The following is a 23380-nucleotide window of genomic DNA, read 5'->3' as shown; positions in this document are numbered from 1 at the left end:
AGGGCAGGTACTCAATGGTAGAGAAGTTTGGCCTGGCACTACTTATGGCCAGCTGGAAGCTAAGACCGTATTTCCTTGCTCATAGTATCCTCATCTATACTGATCAGCCTTTCAAGCAAGTTTTGCGTAAGATGGATGCCTCTAGACGAATGCTAAAGTCGGTTGTGGAGCTCAATATGTTTGACTTATCGTTTGAACCTAGAAAAGCGATTAAAGGGTAGGCCTTAGCAGATTTCATTGTAGAGCTTACTCGGCCTGCAATAGAGTACATCCAAGACCCAGTAGAGGAAAACGGCATTGGACCCTTATGGTGGATGGGTCGTCCACTGCCAATGGTTGTGGAGCTGGGATCATCTTTCAGTCACCTGAGGGAGACAAGTTTGAATACGCCATGAAATTTCAGTTCAAGGCTTCAAACAATGAAGCAGAGTATGAAGCTCTGCTAGCCGGCATCAAAATGTGCAAGGCGGCCGGAGCCCTGGAAATTGAAGCAAAGACGAACTCTCTACTGGTAGTCAGTCAAGTCAATGGAGATTTTGAATGCAAAGAATCATCCATGAGTAAATACATGAATTTGATTAAGGAAGAAATAAAAACATTGAAACGATTTGTTCTCGACCAAGTCCCAAGGTCGGAGAATCATCAAGCCGACGCTCTCTCAAAATTATCAAGCTCGGCCAAAGGGGATGAGCCGAGGACTGTGTTTTGGGAGATAAAGTCGGCCAAGAGCATTGATCAGAAGGAGGTTCTGTTCCTCGGCCGAGGAAACGTCTGGATGAGCCCCATCATAGAATACAAGAAACCAAGACAACTGCCCACTAATCCTTTGGAAGCTAAGTATGTAAAGGCCAGGGATAAGTGGTTTGAGCTGTGGGATGGAACTCTCTACAAAAAGGCTTTTAACCGGCCACTCCTCAAGTGTATTTCTCGAGAAGACGGCCTAGAAGTCCTAAAAGAGCTGCATGAAGGAGCTTGTGCTTCCCACATTGGGGGAAGGGCATTAGGAGAAAAGGTCTTAAGGACTGGTTACTATTGGCCTACATTAAAGGAGGACGCTTTGTTGTATGCAAAGAAGTGTGATAGTTGCCAAAGACATGGCAACATTTATCAGAAGCCGTCCAACTATCTGACTCCGGTTCTCTTTCCCCTCCCCTTGCCAAATGGGGAATGGATATCCTTGGGCCCTTCCCTGTAGCAGCCGGCCAGAAAAAATTGGTGATATTAGCAGTAGACTACTTCACAAAATGGGTGGAGGCTGAAGCAATGAGAGGAATCACCACTAATGATGTGAAAGGATTCGTCTGGAAGAACCTCATCAAAAGGTTTGGGATGCCTCAGTCTATCATTTTTTACAATGGGCCACAGTTTGAGACACCCAAGCTCCGTGAATGGCTGGCCGATCAGGGTATTAAAGCTCACTTTGCTGCAGTTGCTTATCCTCAGGAAAATGGACAAGTTGAAGCCTTCAACAAGATCTTATCAGCAGGAATTAAGAAGAAGCTAGACAATGCAAAAGGGTTGTGGGTAGAAGAGTTACAGTTGGTTCTCTAGTCGATCAGAACAACGGCCAAGAATTCAACTGGAGAAACTCCGTCTATGCTCGTCTATGGCTTAGAGGTTGTTCTCCTCGTTGAAATTGAAGAACCAACTCTACCAGTCATGTTGTATTCACAGGATGCCAATTGGGCTGCTCTCCGGACGGCCTTAGATCAGGTTCCTGAAGTAAGGGCCAATGCTTTGTTGAGAATGCAACTCTATAAATTAAGAATGGCTCGAGAATTTAACAAGAGAGTGGCAAGGCGGCCACTAAAGAAGGGAGACCTCGTCCTGAGAAAAATGGAAGCAGTCGGCCGAGCCAAAGAAATGGGTAAGCTCACCCCCAATTGGGAAGGACCTTACAAGATTGTCCAAGAAGTTCATAATGGTACCTTCTGTGTAGAGCATATGGACGGTCGTTCTGTTCCCAGGACGTGGAACTCTGATACTTTGAAGAAATACTTTATTTAAGATAGCTCAAAGAAGTGTAATCTTTTGCTAGTACACATTAATGAAAGGTAGAAATGTATACATGTATCTTGGCTCCCAGCCAAGCAAAATTCATATAATGCAAGTCTACTTCCCTCCTATGAGTGTTTCTTTGTTTGATATGTTTGCCCTATTTAGTTGTCCAAAGGTACATACCATCGGCCAAACCGCCTCACAAAGCAGAGCAGCAAATAAAAGCATCTTCTATTAGGAGACCGGCCAACATCTTAAAATCCTATAACGAATAGCGCATGACGAAGGCCTAGAATTAGTTAACTTAAAGAGTTAACATCTCCTAAACGAAGGCGGCTGGAAATAAGACGCTTTAGTAAAAGTGTCCTACTTTCCGCCCAAAGGCCATACCCTAAGATAACAACCTTAATAAAGGAACAAGTTATTTCAAATTTTAAACAAGGATGGACGAGTTGCCATAACCTTCATAAAGTGTTAAGTTATCTAGCATCAGTGTATTATGGTCATTCTCCTTCTTGAACCAAATAAAGGTCACTGAGACCTCTTCGTCTAAGAAGGGGGCATATATGGACTAAACATACAACTGCAGATAACCAAGTCCTTGTACAAAAAAGTTGGTATAACAAGTTTTAACGAACAATACTTACGTTTCAGATACCCAAGTTTCAGGCCGAACAGTTTTCTAACTTAACATATCTGATAAATGAATTAACTCTTCGGACAATGAACGCTGATCACACCGGCCGAACCGTTGTCGTACTTAACATTGTTGTTCAGAATAATTGGTTGAAATGATAGACGTCATAAGTATGAGATTCTGAGACAAAGATGTAAAGAAGAAACTCTTTTATAGATAATTAAAAGAGGAAAATACAACTTAGTCTAAAAATACAATAAATAAAAGGTCCTACAAGGCTAAGTACAAAAGGCCCACGGCCAAGACTAAAGGAAGGGAAAACTAAGTCTCTGAAGGATCAGTGTTATCCTCGTCTTGAGCTTCAGGGTCGGCTTCTTCTTCTCCTTCTTCGTCGTCCGAAGACTCATGAAAGGTTGGAAGTTCCTCCCCGGCCACAGTGCCTTGTGAAGACTTTCTTGGAAGTCCAGCCGGCGGACGAATCTTGGGATATCATCCTCCTCGGCCAGCATCTCAAAGGCCTTCACAGCCCAGGACCTGGAAGTGTCGCTCTTTCAGAGCCCCCTTAGCCGCCTCAAAATATGACTTAGCCTCTTCCACCAAGGCGTGGTTTTTGCCTCGAAGATAACGGTTTTCTCTTCGAAGCTCCGCCGCCGCCAGCAGAGCTGAGTTTCTCTCGTCCTTAAGAGAGCACTACAAAGTAGCCCTCTCGTCCAGAAGCTCCGTCAGCCGGAGTAGGTAAGTTTGATTGAAGGCCTCCATTTCGGCCGATCGTTTTTCCCAGGCCTCCCTGGACTGACGGTGCAACACTTCCTGCTCGGCCATTGAAAACTGAGCCAGGTCTGCTGCTTTAGTAACCTCCCGGACGAGCTGTTTGTTTTCCTTCCTAAGCAGTCTTGCCCATTCCTCAGTAATCATGCTGCGAGCAAAGAGCTGAAATAGGAAAGAAGAAGATAAGTTAGGACGGTTACAAAAGTGAGAATATATGCAAGTACAGAAATCAGGCGGCAAAAGAATAAGAGTATACCTCAGCAGCAAGTTGAGACATGTAGCTTACTTGTCCTGACGAAGCTCCCCTCAAACCTTTGATGTAAGGTTCAGGGAAACATTTGAAAAGCTCCTGCTTGAGCTTCTCATGATCAGCCGAAGTCATCCTCTCGGAGGCGGCCGAGGATTCGTCGTCTGAAAGTGTGGGAGACCCATCAGGAGCTACTTCAACTGCCCCTTTTACTTTATCTGAAAGAGGAGACTCGTCAATATTTCGGACGGGTATGACTACAGCTTGTTTGTTGGACGGACTCATCGGCCGCCCGCCAACGCGCAAAGTCCTAACAATGTTGGAATAATAAGACTCACCAGAAGATCGGAAAGCTGATCTATAAGCTGTCGGCATTTGGGACACCAGCTTGGCCACCGGCCCAGAGAATGTCGTCCCATCTAAAGCCGCGTCCGGCTGAGTAGAAGTTTTCTTCGTCTCCTCGATCTCGTCCAAGGTGGCAATTGCATCCGGATGCTCAGAAGTGAGGGGGAGAGAAGGATCAATAGGGTCGGCATAAGTAACCAGGGCCCTCTCCTCAGAGGAAGGAAGGACTTCCTCTGCCTTAGGAGAAATCTCGACCTTCGGCAGGGCCGGCCGAGAAGACTTCTTCTTTTTGGCTGTAAAGCCTTTAGATTTTTTTGGGGGGAGGAGCTTCCCCGATCGTGGCCGGCCTCTTCTTTGAAGTCGCCTTCTCCGCCAATGCCTTGGACGTTGGGGCATTTTTCAGAAAAAGAAAACAAGGAAACGAAGGTAAACGGTCAAGAATATTTTAACTCTAGTGGAAGGAATTCTGTTAAAAGAGGTGCCCGTCCTACAAAAGATGAAAGCAAGATGAAGAGCACTCTCTGCAGAAGGAAGTCGGCCAATAAAAGTTGGACGACTTCCCTTATAGAAGAATACAGGTTTTGGCCGACTTCCTCTATGGAGCAGGGTCCGTCTTAGCAACAACACCCGTCCAAGAGGACAGAATGTTCACTCTTAGACGAACCTTGTGGGTTAAAGGAAGGCGGCTAAGATATACCCCAGGACGATTTGCTCCTTAGAGCCGGTTTTGCTATACTCCTTCCAGAGGGAGTCTACGAATTTGGACGAACTCATATCTCCTGTCCAAGATTTCTCGAGCTTTATTCTGGCCGAATCTGTATAAGAAGAAAGAGCATAATTATATTAATGGTTGTCGTTGGACGAGAAACTTTACTTGGGAAAATTGCAATTTATACCTCTATCCTTGGCCTGCCGCAAGCCGGCAGCGACCAGAAAGTTATCACTGTGAAAGATTTCTTTGAAGGGGATCCAATTGGACGAAACCTTAAAGGAGGAGTGATTGATGGAATACTCCGATATTCTGAAGTACTCCATCATTTCTTCAGCTGAGGTACTCTCCAGCTCTAAATAGGACGTTGTTCGTCCAGTATTGGTTATAGCTCGGCTGAAGTACCGGAGCCATCTGGCGACGACCTCATTAGGCGCCTGAACGAACAAAACTTCGGCCTTCCAGGCGTGCATCTTAGACGTTTTGTCCCAAGACGTCAGGAAGCCCTGACGATTGCACACACTAAACCAGGCTCCGTCCACAGTCCAGGGAATCTTAGAAACGTAGTGTATGGGAGAAGGCGGCCAGGGAAGGATCTACACCTTTTAGCTCGCAGACGACTAGAAAGGTTAGAATATTCTGCCAAGAATTTGGGGTAAGTTGGTTATGGCCTATGTTATAGTAATGAAGAAGGCGGATGATGAAGGGAAGCAATGGAAATCGCAACCCAGCATCTAAAGCTAGCCGATAAACAGCAAAGTGGCCAGAAGGAGCACTAAGGATAGTTTCCTCCCGGCCAGGAAGAACGAAGTGATACCCCGGCATAGGCATTACCGAGGAAAAATGCTTGTGGTCGGGGCCTACTCGTCCTAGCCAACTATTGTCGGCTAGAATAAATCTAGGGTCAGATAAGGGCCCTAGCCGGCGCCTTATTTCAGAAGAAGTGGTGGACGGCTCTTCTGAGTCGCTAGCCGGACTCGAGGAGGCCTCTACCTCGTTGGTCTCGTCCGTAATCATATTAATGACCGAACGGACTGGGTTCTGGAGACCCTCTGGGAATGGTTTCCACCTGGACGCTTTCATGGGAAGTATTTTGATTTGCTGGCCGGGCGCTTTGAACATCACGCTCTCCGTCAGCAAGGACTCGTCCAGTTGACACCTCCATTTCTAAGATGGAGGCCGGAAGGTTTATCCCTCGTCCAATGCGAGTTGTTTGCTTGACGCGCGCCAGATTACCCTGTATAGGTAAAGACTGGGTCGTCTGACTTTGCCGTCCATGTCTAAAATAAAAGAATGCATGGCCGGCCGAGATAGGCCCAGCTCTAGAATGTGCCGAAGAAGAGAGGACTAGGGTCAAGACCAACCCTTGAGCGGCCGGGTATAGTCGAAGAAGAGGACGAGTCCATTTTTCTTAAAAAGTGTGAATGCAAAAGAGAAGAAAACAGAGGAGAGGGATACATTGAAAGTGCTTGGACGAGCGGTAAGGATGAGCTGGATAATACTTTGGACGAACTTATGGCACTTATCAAGAATTCGGACGAAGAAATTTTCTCTCTCTAAAACTCAGTAAAAATGAAGTAGAGTCTCTCTCTCTAGAAAATCTCTCAGGGATGTTAAAATGAGAGTGACAAAGGAACATATTTATAGTGGGGTGAAAGTGACCCTGTCATCCGGTAAAAATAACACTTGCATCCCAAATGTCTTTGAGGGTTGACCTGATAAGACCGGCTAAATGGCGCCTCCTTTTTGAAAAACAAGGGCAGTTCTGGTCGGTTAGAAGAGGAAACCAACCGTCTTGGTGCCCAAATGGTAACTTCCTCTTTTAAGGGGCAAATGTTGCAGCCTCAAAATCAACGGCTATAAAGGTGACACGTGGCTTCATTGCCGCCTTACAAGTGGCGCGTACCTGTATTGGCAAAGTACATGGGTCATGAGTTTGGATGGGCTAAAGTACACCTTTCTGAGGAAAAGGTGTACTAAAAACCTTTCATGTGGCCCAAAGTTGTACTTAGGCCCAGTGAAGGTAAAGCTTATTTCTGTAAAAGAGTGAGGTATACTGTCCAATCAGTACCTGCCACGTGTCACAGCATTAATGCCTAGCCAATCAGATGCTCCCAAATTAGGGTGACATCAAGGTACAGCAGTCATTTCAAAAAATATAAATAGTCCTTGAAATCAGGGCAAAGGTACGTTTTTCAGAGCATAGTACTGTTATTATGCCATAAATTCTCTCTCTCTCTACTTTCTCTCTCTAAAAGTTCCTTCATATCCCTGATACCTGACTTAAGCTTCGGAGGGGGAAATACCACCCAAACCTCCAAGGTGGGTCCCTTTTTTGCAGGTTTCAAGGCAAAGCTCAGGTCCGGGATTCGTGTTTAGACATTGTTGCACAATTCTCCAAATTGAGAACCTACTATTGGAGATTGTAGTATTGATTTACTAGTTTTGCACTACGTAATAGAAATGACATAGATTTATACCTCCAACTACTTGTTGAAGATTTACAGAAGATGTGGAACGAAGGAGTGTTAGTATTTGATGTGTATGCTAATGAGATCACTCTACGTGCCATGTTTTTGTGTACTATGAACGATTGTCCAGCATATGAGAACTTATCTGGGTATACGACTAAAGGAAAACAACAGTGCCCAATTTTTATAGATGACATGAAGTCTACACACCATAAGGGTTGCAGACATGTCTATATGTGCACAAAAAAGGCTCCTCAAACGCGACAATCCCTATTGGTTTAAGAAGAATGCATTCGATGGGACAATTGAAGAGGAAATTGCTTGTAGACCATTAACTGGTACTGAAGTTTATAATCAGGTTAAAGGCTTTGAAACAATCTTTGGTAAACCTGCGAGTGAGGTTGATGGACCTACATGATTATGGAAAAAGGAGTCGATTTTTGGGAAATTCCTATATTTGAAAGATCTCTAGGTTAGACATTGTTTGGATGTCATGCACATAGAGAAGAATGTTTGTGAAGCTATTCTTGCGACACTTATTAATATTTCGGGCAAGAAAAAAGATGTTAAGGCTTCACGACTTTACTTGGAAAAACACGGGCTTCAACCAGGGTTGTGGGCTCATAAAAGGGACGGAAGGAAGAAGACAAGAGTAAAGGAAAGGGTTGATCAGTAAACTCGAAAAAGAAAATAGAAGGTAGAGGATTCGAAGAAGAATTAATTGCCACCGGCTTGAGACACGATGTCGAGAGAAGAGAAACAGATTTTTTGCGAGTCGTTGTAATGAATTAAGGTTACAACTAGCTACTCATCGAATATGAAGCGATTTGTTACCGATTAGAATTCATGGGATACTTCCAAAGCATGTGAGGCACACAATTACAGAACTTTGTTCATTTTTCCTCGAGGTGATCATGGGCTACGCCGCATCCAAAAAAATTACCCATTGGTCGGGTCGAGCCGAGCCATACCAGGCGAAAATTCGGGCCAAATTTTTGTGCCCAAAGCTCGCTATTTCGGGCCAAAATGAGCGGGCTTTTCGGGCCGAAAAATAGACTAAAAAGTTAATTTTTCACTTGCCTAAAGCTCGGTCCAAAGCAAAAAAAATCGTGTCGGGCCAAAAAATTCTTCCCAAAACCCGCCTAAAAATCGAGTTGGGCCCAGCCGAGCTGAGTTGATCAGGTCTAATTTTTCCATATAATATGCAGCAAAGTCCTAGATCCGTCGACACTCGATTCCTTGCAGGCCAGAGTAGTTGAAACTCTATGCAAATTTGATATGTTTTTCTGATGGAGGTCCATCCATTGATCCGGAACTCAGGCACATGGTAGCTACAACTTTAAGAGATGTCTTTAATTTTATCATTTCATGTGGGTCCATTGCTAGTGACACCATAGTTAGATTAGTCAATTAATCTTTCATGATTAGTTAAGTTAATTACTATCCTTATTGCTTTATTAAGTCATTAGGAGAGTCATATATACTCTTAGTTAATTGAATACTATGTTAGATTAACTAGGTTAGTATTAGTTGTATTTATTTTCCTAAAGTCCGAAAATGACTATGCAAACTAAGTATTTGATTTGTAATTTAAATTCTAGTACCTAGGGTTTGCTTTGTAACTACTGCTATGAAGGAAGAACGTATTAGAGGCTAAGGAAAGCCAGGAAAGCAAGGAAAGAGGCGCCTACATCAAAGGAAAGAAGCTAGGGTTTGTTAGCATGAATTTAGACATTTTATGCTCGTGAACCTTGATATTTGGACTTGATCAAGGTAGTTCGCACATTTGTGTTGTGCTACTTAGCCTCCTTCAGGTTTGCTTGCTTCCTTTGCCCTACATTGGTGTCGTGCATATTCAAAGAAGGAGACCTTGGGCACCAGTTCAACAACTATTCAACAACAAGCTCCTATTTTCAAGGGATTTGGAGTGGAACATGGAGATGAGCATGGAGGGAGTTAGTAACAGCCATATGCTCCCTATTCCCACGTTTTACTTAGCCTAAGACATGATCCCATGTACTTAGTTAGTGGAAGTGGTGGTAGTTAATTAGTTTGCTTTATCTTTATTGTAATTAAGGACAAAAAGACTTGTATAAATATGGACATGAAATCACATACGCCATTCACCAAAAACTTGAGTATTGCTTATCATACTTCGATTAATACTTTGTGCATTAATTGATTTGCCTTTGCTAGATTAACTCTTACTTAAGTTAAGTGGTGAACTAAGGTATCTTTGATCAACTTAGTGGTGTCACTAGTGGAAAAAACCTTATCTGTCACTTAGTAACAAAGTCGATTTTTGTAAAACCGCATCTGAAAATTAACATAAAAAATGGGAGGAAAAGCTAAGAGGATAATCTGATGCGGTTCTTTTGTGGACAGCATCAGATTTGGACATGAAACAAAAAAAAAAAGTGTGGCCCAACGAAATGTAGCCCATCAAATAATTATTAAATGTGCGGCCCAATCTAATAACATCCAAAACTCATTTCTCTCACACCTAATCCCCTCTCTCTCTTCTCTAAACCTAAATCCCATCTAAACCCTCCTCCCTCCTCAATTCTCCGACGCCCTCCTCCAGTCCTCCTCCTCTTTCCTTCCTCCTTCCTCCTTCCTCCTTCCTCCTCAATGAACCGCCACCATTAACCTCTGCTTCATCACTTTCTTCCCCTAAATTAATCGAGATATGTCTTTATCTCTCCTATAATTTCCAATCTTCTTTTACCTAATTCTACCTTTTTTATTTATCTTTTCATTTTCAAATTTTATTCTAAAAGAATTGAATTTCGATGAGAAATCGCAAGAAAAAAAAGCGAAAATATGGGGTTTTTATTTGGCGCTTGGTTTTTTTGTTGTTGTGTCGATTGTGGAGGTTTGATTGAAGTTGAAGATTGAAAGAGAAGATTGTGGTGGGGCAAAGTGGTCAGAATTTTTGCATACCTATCTTCGGAATTTTCGTAGACCCATCTTCGGAATTAATGCCGGCGTTTTCTTCACACAGTGTTGGTCAGTTTCTCTATTAGTCTCTCATTCTTTTCTTGATTTTTGTATTTTATTCTTCATTTTTAATTGCAATTGCTAAGTTATAGAATGGAAAATTAGGGTTGTTTGGTATTTTTGGAATTAAGTTCAAATTCTGTTAATTGTGAGTTAAAAAGATTGATACTGGAGATTTTTGGTGTGTTGGGTTGTTGAATTTGAGCATATTAATTCCATTGTTGTTGGGTTGTATGAAGATTGTTGTAAGTTTACTAATATTCACTGATTTTTAAAATTAAGGGTTTTTTTTTCTTTGTTGCAATTTGTATTCTTAATGATGTGTTTTGGATGGTTTGTATGATGATGTGTTAAAAAATAATGATGTGCTTGAATCTTAGCCATATTGGAATTCCGAGAGACTTTAGTAGTGTAAGCTTCACCAAAAGTAGAAATTAACATCAGATAATAAAAATGAAGTCAATCATAAAGGAAATTAAAATTTAAATGTACCATTTTGTTTACCAGATGAAGTTGCAACACATTTGCAAACCCCTACATTTTTTACTCGAACATAAACTAGATGAGCTCTGCAAACTAAGCATAATACTACAATGCAGGGGCGGAGCTACGTTGTAACAAAGGGTAGCACGTGCTACCCCTGTTTAAAAAAAACTGAATTTTTTAATAAAAAGAAAATGCTAAAGCGAAACCCTACCACGTCGTTCTCTCTCTCCATTTTCCTCCTTTTTCCACTCTCTCTCTTCCGTGCCTCTATATCTCTCCAATCTCTTCCTCTTCCACTCTCTCACTCTCTTCTATTAGTATCTTTCTACTCGTGGTCTCTCTCTCTTCTATTAGTATCTTTCTACTCTTGGTCTCTCTCTCTTCGCTGCTGCCCGTTGCTCTACCATCACAACGTTTTCCTTCACCTCTTCGCAAATACTGCTACTCTCAGTCTCTGTGTTTGGAGCGTCTTCCTATGATAGCTTATCTTGGTGCTTTGAACTGCCACTGTTGGTGGTTGTTGTTCTTATGCCTTCTTCGTGTAGTTGTTAGTGTTTTTTTATCAATTCTTTACTTCCTTTTATCTAATTTTAGTTGTTGATTTTGAGACTTATGATTTATGAATCGTGAGTTTTTGGATTTGTAAGTTGAATAAATTTTATAAATTGGTTTGAAATTGTTAATTTACAGGCTGAAATGCCAATTTTTGTGAACTTTTTGTGAATTGTATAGAATACACAATTTGTGAATTTTTTAATAATATACAATGGTGATGTTGTGGTTTTGTAATAATATACAATTGTGATGTTGTAACTTGTGATTCATGTAGTCTCTCTGTTCGAAAAGTCTTCCTGTGATTTTGTGTTGTTAGTTGTGAGGTTAATTGTTTTGTAGTGTTCTAATTTAGAAACATACTAGTTGAGTTGATAAGTGAAATCTTCTGTTAATTCTATAAATGTATTTTCAGTCATGAAAAGAAAAACAAAAGAGGAATTTCATAAAGAACATAATTAAAATCAAGTTTATTCTAATCCAAGTCTTCTACTCAACTAAACCAACAAATTTGAGATATTTGTTTATAGATGTAAACCTTAATGCATTTAATTGTAAATCAGTTTTAGAATTCATCATGCATAAGTGTAATTTTCTTTTATTAAAGTACTTTGTCATTGATGTTGTGTTTGGACAATTTAACATTTTGAATTTAGAACTTATGGGGTGTTTTTTTGTTACCCGATACAATCGCAAAATTATGCAACCCCTCATCCAAAATTCTAGCTCCGCCCCTGCTAGAATGTTAATAAAAATAAACTAAGGAAATCAATAGAATAGTGAGAGGGAAAATGTACCTTGAATTTGTAGGAGGAGGAGAATAAGGAAGATGAAAAAGAAGAAAGTGGGTTGATAGAGTTAAAAAAAATTGAGTAGCGCCATTGTTGCAAATTATTATGATAAAATACCGCACTGTTGGCCAGTGTAAATATACTGAAACTCATCATGATTGATAACTGATAGTACTACCTTTAAACAATAGACGAACCTTTTATGTTGCCTCTCCAATTTGCACGCCAAAGAGCATACATCATCAAACGTTGTAAGATGCTACAACTCCACATAATTACGCAAGTTCTTGCTCAAACCAAGTACAAACTTTGCAATCTTTTGCTCTTCTTGATCTCTACAATCACAAGCTATGTAGAGGCGCTCAAACTCCTTAATATATCTCTCAACACTCATGGACCCTTGCATGAGAGAGTTCAATTTCAAAAACAATTTTTGCTTGTGGTTTCGTTGCACAAATCTCTTTTTCATCTTTGTTTTCAATTCAGTCCATGTGCCAAGTGGTTCTTTTCCTTCGGAATCACGTTTATATTGAAAGGAATCAAACTAAAGGAACGTATACCTTGCAAGTTTGAGGGTAGCATATGAGAAGCGAGCATATTCATCAAGTTGCTTATGGTTGAAAAGTCGATCCAACCTCCTCTCCCAATCTAGATATGCCTCGGCATCTTCATCACCATCAAAGAAGGGAAGGTCCGAAAGTTTTAAGTCTTCTTCTTTTTATCGGTTGTTCACACTATGAGTGGAAGTATCAAACTTAGTACTCTTCAATTCTTGCATGTCACGCCTCATCTCCATCATGGTTGCTTGCACATCCGCTAACATACATCTCCATAAGTTCCACAAGTTTCTTTGTTAGGGTCGTAATAGTCTGCATAGTCTCCGTCATCTTGCACGAGTGAAGCCCTCAAAATCCAATAAATTTCCCTTATGATCCCAGCAGCCACACCACTTGATGTGAACTTGAATACTATCTTTCGAGTTCTTGATTAAAAGAATGAACCTTCGGTGAATCTTGAACCAAGAAAGCAAATCTTGATCACAATTTAAGGCTTAAATTCGATTTCATTATGAATTACTCACACGTTTTGGACTGATTATTAAGGTAATTAAGTAACAATGATATGAAACTATCAAGTCCTAACAAAGGATTAATAATAACTAGGGTTGCATTCACTACCAAAGTTTTGGATTCTCTCCTTAAATGTTAAATCCACAAGGAATAGGTTAAACTCAAAAACAACAACTAACTTTTATTAATGAACAAAACCGAAATATAAAGTACATAAGAGTCCTAACTCTAACGCAACTAATAAGCTTAAAGATAATCACAAACCAAACAAGATAAACCAAAATTTCCTACACGCCTAAATACACGGCCAAGTCATGAACACTCGTACTAGTGTTCTAACTCTAAAACAAATCATCAATCCAACAAATTAGAATTCTAAGGCAAGTAAATTACATAATTTCCTAATAGAACTAGGAAACTACATAAGCATCCTAACAAAACTAGGACTTGTCACCTTGCTGTTATCACGTCCATGTATCACCAATAATCAATACTCAATGAAATATCCAACAACTTTAAAATAGTTTAAAGCCTCTATAAAAGTGTTTAAAAACCTTTTTAATCATTAAATCTTCAACTATTAACGTCTCCTAGTATAGTAAGACCATAGTAGTCATTAAAACTTTTAATAATTCATACTTTGACATTTAAAATTTCATCATAAGCATACTAATAACAATTCCATCAACTTATAACATGTATAAAACCCTTTAAAACATACTTTAACATAATCATAAACATTTAAGTACTCAATTTTTCATAAACTATAATATAGTACTACAATTTTCATCTCTTAAAACCTTAAAAATCCACGCTTTAATGCTTAAAACCATAACTTAAACATTAACAATAAATTTGAAATTTAATTACTTTACCATGAAAATCATATAATTTGAAATTTATATTTAAATCATAAAAATTACAAACTTCTTTAACGAAAACATTAAATGAGCCGACAAAGGGAGGACCACCGGCGGCTTGCTGCTGCCAGCTGGAGGCAGGAACGATTAGGTTGTGCGACTGGGCGGCGCTGCTGGCCGGAGCACCGAAGAGGGAAGGGGAACCCGTGGGGAAGAGAGAGAGAGAGAAATAAAATAGGGAGAAAAATTAGGGTGAGTGATTTTTAGTGTGGGAATTTTGGACTTACATTGGATTTATATAGGTAACCCCTTGTGGACCTAGAAAATTGTGTTTGGACTTTTTAAATTAATGATTGGTGCTTATGTTAAGTTGGGCTCCTCTAACCCATTTTAAAACCTTTTATACTTTAACTTAAGAATAATTAATCATTAAATAATTTTTAAATTATGACTAAATAAAATATTTGATTATTTGAAAATAATAAATAATCCATTTGACTTTAAAATAGTCAACACTTTAAGAAATTAACTATTTAAATACTAAAATATATATAAATGTACATTAAAATATATTTATAAAATTCATAAAATTATGGGGGATTACACTTATGACTAAGATCCAACACCATCGCTCAAGAAGCTTTCGGAAGGACAAAGTGCAAACCCTGGGGGCGGTCTCACGCATAGAACATGCGCTAATGAGGTAAAGAAGATTGTCCTTATGGTGGCTTAAACAATAGTCTTGCATATGCAAAACAACATGTTATGCAAAGGCATATAAAGAGAATGAATTGTATTTTTCAAGTTTCGTCAACTCATTTAAAAAATTATTTTTTAAAGAATCTTGCCTAGTTGAGTCGCCAAATTGTAGGCATGTTTTTATTTGCGTACGCGATATTAGCGTGTATTTGACTACCTCATTGTAAAAGGTTTTATTTGAAAAGTGTTTTAAAACAGAGAGAAGTTTACAACAAGTCTTTAAAGGAAAAAAAATAAACCTAATTGTATATTGGAAAATCATAGGGACAACTTAGGGACTTATCTAATGTAAATTTACCCTTCATGACTCCATTAATAGTCAATGAACCATAGGTTGAGTTCGGGAGTGAGGGTACGAACACAGTCATGAACCACGTTCGCTTATGAATCTAAGTTGTTAACTCACATCCAAGCTAATAAAGATCGAAAGTTATGTGAATTAAACTATGAAAGTCGTGATTTTAAGCAAAGTAACAAGGATAGGCTCTATTGTTCCCTCGAGAACTAGAGGATCTCTCACTAACCTTAAATAGAAGATGCATACAAACCTCAATTCATGTGTTATTGGTTCGACCACCAACATTCAATGCAACAAGTATCCCAGCTCTTTTAATTAAAACTCACTCTAACCTTTTAACATGGTTAGGCGTATTTATTTATAGAAGAAGAAGCAAGAAAACCTTGCTCTCCAAGTACATCACATGCCACGGCCAAGCATCAATAATTAAGGAAAGTTCTCCCCTAAATTCAACCTTAAATTCTAGCTAGAACTAAAGAAAACACAAGCATAAAAAAAGATGTGCAAATTTTTCCTAAATTAATCTAAACCACACGACAACAAGGAGAGATCCTTGCATGCCACTTACACTTAACAATAAGGATACTTTCCTGAAATACAAGCCATGACATGTACACTCACAAGTAGATAATTTCATACCTTTATGCAATTACTACAACTCAACTACTTTAACTAACATTACAATAAAAGACATATTTTTGGTTACATGTAAAACCTTCACTTTAAGGGTAAATAAAATCATGCAACAATAACCTAAGAAAGCATATAAAGATAGTTGATGAAGTAATCTTTGTACGTATCATGCATCATTCGCCCATTGCTGGCCTCTACTTAATATTGATTCATGTTAAGTTTTATGCAAAAGAATAATCATAGAATACTTTTAGACACCCTAAAAATATTAGTCTAAGTTGGTTGATTAAATACATCAAAAAGAACATTTTTAGTGACACGTTATTAAACAATCAATATTACAGGGTTCCTAACAAATTGTTCAAATTACCTGATTAATATTAGAAAAGTTCCTTAGTTCTTGATTAGCAATAATAATCATGATGGTGATGAAAACATGAGCAGGACAATCAGGAGAATATATATATATATATATATATGTATATATATATATATATGTATATATATATATATATGTATATATATATATATATATGTATATATATATATATATGTATATATATATATATATATATATATATATATATATATACAGATATATATATATATGTATATATATCTGTATATATATATATTATATTATATATATATATATATATATACATGTATATATATATATATATATATACATGTATATATTATATTATATATATATATATACATAATATATATATATATATACATATATATATATATATATACATATATATATATATATATATACATATATATATATATATATATATATAAGAAATAGAGATTAGAATCTACGAACAAACGAATTTTATTAAAGATCTACATCATGAAATAAATCATTAGTAACATCAATATCATAAATAAGAAATATTTAAGGACCCTCAGCATTATACCGGTGTGTCTTGGATCTGAGTGAATAACGAACTTCGGGAATAGAAATGGTAAAGTCTTCCAATGAAAACTTGTGAAGATCAATTAAAGTAAAAGTATGTGTTTGTGCGTTTGAGTAGGAAATTAAGCATGAGTGTTTGAGAGTATTTTTTGCCTTGAAAGATCGTAAGTATTTGGGGGTACAAAAGTGTGTATGTGAAATGTTTTTTTTAGATTCGGGAAATCATGGCATATTTATACGAAATATTAAAAAAAGATAGAAAGCAAATTATGTGTCACGCACAAGAGTGTGTCGGGCGCACGTCTCCGTGTGTCACGTAGTCCACGGGTTAGGCGCAGATTGGTGCATCTGACGCATTTCAGCCAATGCTCTAGGCGTACCGCCTGCGTCATACACGGTTACAGTCTTTTTTTCTTGACGTGTTTTGTACAATTTTCTTTTATACCTTTAAATAAGACAATCGACTTTTACGAGATAAAATCTGATTTTAATTTTAAAATATCTTTCAAAATATTTATTAAACTACTAGTAAAAGCAATTAATTATCATGTATATGTAAATGACCTTTTTAAAAGGATTAGGCTTACGATTAATTATCAAGAATAAGTAATTGGGCTTTAAAATAGGATTTTGGATCATTATTGCGAATAACCATCCACTTGGACTTAGTTATTCAAACCGCTCTCCCCTTGAATTGGAGCAATTAAGACCGCGGTGTGTTTCATCATTGGATCCTTAAATGCAGAGATACGATTATGTGTCTACACTTTCTAAATTCAACATCAAACTCATTACATTAACCATCCACTTGTCCTCTTCAAACTGATGAATGTGGTTAATAGTAAAGCAACCATCTTTACTAATTCTTATACACCAAAACTCAACAGTTTAAAAACCAAATTCAACCGCTAATTGGTTTCTTGTCCAAGTCATATTAGCAAGGTTTAGAAGCAACTTCAAAGATTCAATAAAAATAAAAGGAGGCAGATTTGGTAGAAAACGCGGGCTTATGAACAAAGGTAGAAAAGCCAAGAGCTTCTAAAACAAGTGCAACCATTTCATGAACCAAAAAGCCTTTAAGTGGGATAAACTTTGGATCATTCTCCCCTTCTTTTGAATAGTTTGCCCTCAAACTTGAATCATCTATGTATAGTGACAAATCCCTCACATTGAAAGTAGCGCTAACACCCAGCAACTCATCAGGAAGCTCAATTTTGTAGGCACTATCATTCACCTTCTCAGGCATTCTAAATGGCCAATCAGAACGAGGCATGAGTTTGTTTTTGCGAAGTTTGGGAAATCTTTCTTTCCTCAAATGAAGCCGAACCAAATCCCCAAGGGTGAAAGATGGGTTGTTTTCGTCGTTTGTTTGCTCTCTCTGGGTATTTCTTAATCATCTCCTCAATTCTTTTCTTCACTTGCTCACAAGTTTTTTGAAAGGCTTACACCCTCTTTTTAGCATCTTTCTCCATAATATCCCATTTAACTATAGGAACAAGATCAATAGGCACAAACGGATTCACTCCATAAACTACTTCAATTGGGGAGCGAGAAGTAGTTAAGGAATGAGCTCGATTGTAAGCAAACTCTGCATGGGCTAGTTTCATGTCCCAATCTTTTTGTGTTTTGCTTACAAGTCCTCTCAACAATGTACCCAAAGTTCTATTTGTCACCTCAGTTTGGGGATGATGAGAGGTGCTAAATAGCAACTTGGTACCAACAAGCTTCTATAGAGTCCTCCAAAGTGACTAAGAAACTTGGAGTCCCTATCAGAAACTATACTTCGAGGAATGTCATGAAGTTTGACAACTTCCTTGAAGTACAATTCTGCCACTTTTACAGCATTATCGGTTTTATTACAGGCTATGAAGTCAGCCATTTTAGAGAATCTATCTACAACAACCATGATGTTATCCCTTCTCCTTTGAGTTCTTGGCAATCCCACAATGAAGTCCATGCTAACACTCTCCCACGAGGCATCTGGAACTAGAAGAGGAGTGTAGAGACCTTTGGTGAAGTGACCCTTTGCTTTTTGACAAGTAGCACATCGCTCCACAACCAAAGTCACATCCTTGATCACTCTTGGCGAATAGAAATGCTCACCAAGTATATCAAGAGTCTTTTGGATGCCAAAGTGACCCACCAATCCACCACTATGCACTTTTATCACCAACAACTCCCTCACACCACTTTTTGGAACACATAACCTATTACCCTTGAAGAGGTAACCATCTTGCTGCACAAACTCCTTTGATGGACGGACCAACTCACTTGCAAAAACAGGATCATGTTAATAGCCCTCTTTGAGTTGTTCAAAACCCAAAATCTTAGCATCCCCAATAGAAAGCAAGTAGTTCCAACGAGACAAAGCATCGGCCACTACATTACTCTTCCCATCTTTATATTTTGAACTAAAGGTAAATGATTGGAGAAACTCCACCCATTTAGCATGCCTTTGGTTCAACTTTTGTTGCCCATGGATGGACTTAAGCGCCTCATGGTCCGAGTGGAGGACAAATGGCTTAAGCCTTAAGTAATGAGACTAATGATCAAGAGCCCTCACAATGGCATAAAACTCACGATCATAGGTGGATTAGTTAAGCTTAGCCCCATTTAACTTCTCAATAAAATAGCATACGGGCCTTCTCTCTTATATCAAAACCGCACCAATCCCAATCCCACTTGCATCACACTCCACCTCAAACACTTTGTTAAAGTCGGGAAGTACCAAGTATGGAAGCATTACAAAGCATATGCTTGACCTTCTCAAAGGCGTTTTGCGCACTCTCACCCCACTCAAACTCACCTTTCTTTGTTAACTCGGTGATAGGAGCCATGAAAGTAGAGAAGTTCTTGATGAACCGTCTATAAAAGGAGGCTAGTCCATGGAAGTTCTTACTTCATGCACATTAGTTCGAGCCAACCATGATTGCACAGCTTGTACCTTTTTCGAATCTACATGCACCCCCTCTCCTGTCATAATGTACCCTAAGAATACAACACTAGGAGCCATGAATACACGTTTCTCAAGCTTTCCATACAACTTCATCTCCCTCAATTTTTCGAACAACCTCCTCAAATGAATTACATGATCTTCATTGTTTTTACTATACACAAGTATGTCATCTAAGTAAACAACAATAAAATTATTTAGAAATGGACGAAGGACCTCATTCATCAACCTCTTGAAGGAGCTTGGGGTGTTGCAAAGCCCAAATGGCATAACCAACCACTCATACAACCCTTGCTTTGTTTTGAAAGTTGTTTTCCACTCATCTCCCTCCCTTATTCTCATTTGATGGTATCCACTCCTTAAGTATATTTTGGAAAAGACTAAGGCACCACTCAACTCATCTAGCATATCTTGCAAACGAGGCATAGGAAAACGATATTTGATGGTTATGTTGTTAATTGAACGACTATCAACACATATTCTCCAAGTACCATCTTTCTTTAGTACTAAGAGGACAGGCACGGCACAAGGACTAATGATCTCTCTCACATAGCCTCTTTCAATCAATTCATTCACTTGTTTTTCAAGTTCCTTACTCTCCTCCGGATTACACCTATAGGCAGCCTTGTTGGGCAAAGGTGATCTTGGAATTAAGTCAATGGCATGCGCAATGCCCCTTATTGGAGGGAGGCCCTTGGGCAAGTCATTAGGGAACACATCTTTGAACTCTTCCAACAACTCATCCAAAAGTGGTGAGTTATTGTAAGTAGTCTCATTCTCATCTTTGGTTCTCACGACCAAAGCATACCCCCACAATTTTCTTCCACTATTTTCTCGAACTCACTGTAAGATACAAGATAGTTGCTCTTTTCTTTGTCTTTCTTATCAACCTTAGGGGTTAGGGAAGCAATTTTACTCTTCTACTATCTTTTATATTTACAACATAAACATTAGATTTGCCTTTGTGCTCCGTATCATGGTCAAATTGTTATGGTCTTCCAAGTAACAAGTGACAAGCATCCATAAGAAGAATGTTGCACCATCTCTCATCTTCAAACTTGCCAATAGTGTAAGGAACCAAAGCTTGCTTCTTCACCCTAATGTCATTGCCATCATTCAACCAATTGAGCTTATGAGGCTCATCATGATCTCTAGTTATAAGTTTTAACTTACTCACTACTTCAGATGAAATAACATCCGTTTGAGCACCTCCATCCACGATGCAAGTCTTTTCTCCAATCTTGCATCTAGTGTGAAACAAGTTGTGTCTTTGCCTCTCATCAATGAGGCTCTCTAAACAACACTTTTTGTACAACCATCATGTTGTACTCATTTTCTGGAGGAATCTCCTCATTATATTGATCATCCTCAAAAAAAGCCATCTTCTTGCACTATAAAGTTATACATTTGTTCTTCTTCATCCATTATAGCACATTGAATGACGGTTTAAACAGCTTTACTAGGATACTCACTAGCAATATGACCCCTCCCATGGCATTTGAAACATTTTCTATTACTTATGTTTCTTTCCCCTTATCGTTCTTAGGACCAGATGAATCAGATGGGAAGGTTCTACATTGAAAAGTACTCCCCTTAGTGTTGAAAGGAGTAAATTTCGAAGTATCTTGAAAGAGGAAGAAGACGTTTTAGGCTTCTCTTTCTCCTTTTCCTCTTATAGCTTATGTCTCGTATTTCAAGGCAAGCTTACATACATCGCTAAAAGTGGCATAGTGAGTCACTTCCACTTTCTTACTTATCTCTTTGGACAAACCTTTAACAAATCGAGAAATTTTAAAGGTTCCTTTTCTTTTAAATCACAAATCAAGCACAAATTTTCAAACTCTTTCATGTACTCTTCCACAATCATGTCATTTTCTTGGGAAAGGTGGGCAAGTTTTAGGTATTGTTCTTGCTCATACTCCTTACTAACCCATTTATACCTCATCTTGTTCTTCAACTTATCCCATGAGTCTATCTTCTCTTTTCCCTCTCTCCATCTATTTGACTTGAGGTTTTCATACCACAAGACGGCAAGTTTAGTGAGTTTTAGGATAGCGAGTTTAAACCTTCTTCTATCAATATACCCCTTATAGTCAAAACGGTTTCAATTTGCCTCATCCAATCAAGAAAGCCTCACTATCATGCCCCCATCAAATTCGTGCATCTCAATTTTCAAACCCCTATCTTCATCAAAGTTTCTAGGTGTATTCAACTCACCATATTCAGTTTCAAGAAAATTTAGTTTTCGATTAGCTTGCAACAACATACTAGACATAGAATCAAGCCTAGTCTTTTGTTGGGCCTTATCTTCTTCATTTTCTTCTGATTTTTTTTTCTAAATTTTCTAACTTCTAATTTATTACTTGTAACATTCTATCAAGTTCAGCTATCAAGTTCACCATCAGCCATGATTTCACTATTTTGCTAAACTATTACAAATACAAGATGCAAACTGCTGTAAATTTGAACAACAAAACGAAACTGTAAATGGCCTTGAGACTCTTAAAGGCTTACCGATTAATAAAATTCATGAAATTTCAAGCAGAATCAAAAAAAGAAACTCTTGAAAAGCTTTCCGGATAAAGGCGTAATCATCGTTTAAAGTTCTGTTGATTTGCTCCATTTTGGCGCAGTTGCAAAAAATGTGCCCAATTTAATATCTAAAAAAATTCACAAAAATCTGAAAAGTTTTGTGAGTATTCTACACAAAACGTTATGTAGAAATTAAAAAAGAATAAACCAATTTGGACTCCTGAAGGTTGAGAAATCTTCCTTCAAAGTCGGATGAAAAACTGGTTGAATTCTGGTAGTTTTGTTTCTTCTTCAAAACTCGATTTTTCTAACGAATTTCTTCACTAAAGCTCTGATACCAGATGATATGAATCTAAAAACACCTTCCAAAGAGTTGGATGATGATTTTAAACTCAAGAACAAGAACATTCACAATAACACTTTGTAACTCACGAAATTAAGATAGTGACCAAATCACAAGACAAACTCAATGATTTGGGATCTTAGGACAGAGACAAGACTCACTCAATCTCCCCTAATCTTATCACTCAAGACACACTCAAAGTAATAAGGGTTAGTTTCAAACTTGAGACAAACTCAAAACACAAAACTATAAACACACAAGTTTTTTTATATCACTCAAAATCTGAATTTCTCCTATAATATGCTCTCCTTATATAGGCAAAAGGAGCAGCAAAAACTCTTTAAAAACCACCCTAAAAACTGTCTAACTTGGACAGCTTTTGGGAGTTACAAAACCCCCTTAAATCATGCCCTGGTTGATGCTTAATCAATGTGTTGCTACAAAGCTTGCAAATCAACATATTGTAAGCCTAAAAAATCTCATGAAAACAAAGAAAACACATGCCACTTGCCTAAGTGATACAAGTAATCACTAGGCTTTATTCTAAGCATTGAAATAAAACAACAAAAATAAATAGGAACCCAAACAGAACTTGGGATTCCTTTACATCCTTGCTTGTGACCCAAACAGAACTTGGGCTCTTCAAATGTGAGGCACGCCTCAATCCACCATCCAAGTTAAACAAGTAACAAACGCAGGCTTATGAACAAACGTAGAAAAGCCAAGAGCTTCTAAAATAAGTGAAACCGGTTCATGAACCAAAGAGGCTTTATGTGGGCTAGACTTTGGATCAACTGCTTCCTTAGCTGCTTTAACTGCTGCTATATATTCTGATTTTGTCGTAGTGTCTGCTACAGTGCTTTGCTTTGAGCTCTTCCAGCTCAGTGCTCCTCCATTGAGACAAAAAGACATACCCTGACTAAGAGCGGTAATCATCTATGTCGATTTGGAAGCTTGCCTCAGTATAACCTTCAACAACCAACTCACTTTCTTTTCCATG

The 23380-nt window shown here is 38.4% G+C and overlaps 1 protein-coding gene across 1 annotated transcript; it reads left to right on the top strand.

Moving 5' to 3' along the window:
- The first annotated feature begins 307 nt into the window (after positions 1-307).
- Positions 308-1551, top strand: LOC104883516 (uncharacterized). The gene is made up of 2 exons (XM_048640381.1): positions 308-1025; positions 1112-1551. The coding sequence occupies exons 1-2, from the start codon at positions 308-310 to the stop codon at positions 1549-1551; spliced, it is 1158 nt and encodes a 385-aa protein (XP_048496338.1).
- The last annotated feature ends 21829 nt before the right edge of the window (positions 1552-23380 follow it).

This window comes from Beta vulgaris, chromosome 3, assembly GCF_026745355.1.
Source record: "Beta vulgaris subsp. vulgaris cultivar EL10 chromosome 3, EL10.2, whole genome shotgun sequence".
Lineage (NCBI taxonomy): Eukaryota > Viridiplantae > Streptophyta > Magnoliopsida > Caryophyllales > Amaranthaceae > Beta > Beta vulgaris.
The sequence above is the reverse complement of the archived record's forward strand: the minus strand, read 5'-3'. Positions and strand labels throughout refer to the sequence as shown.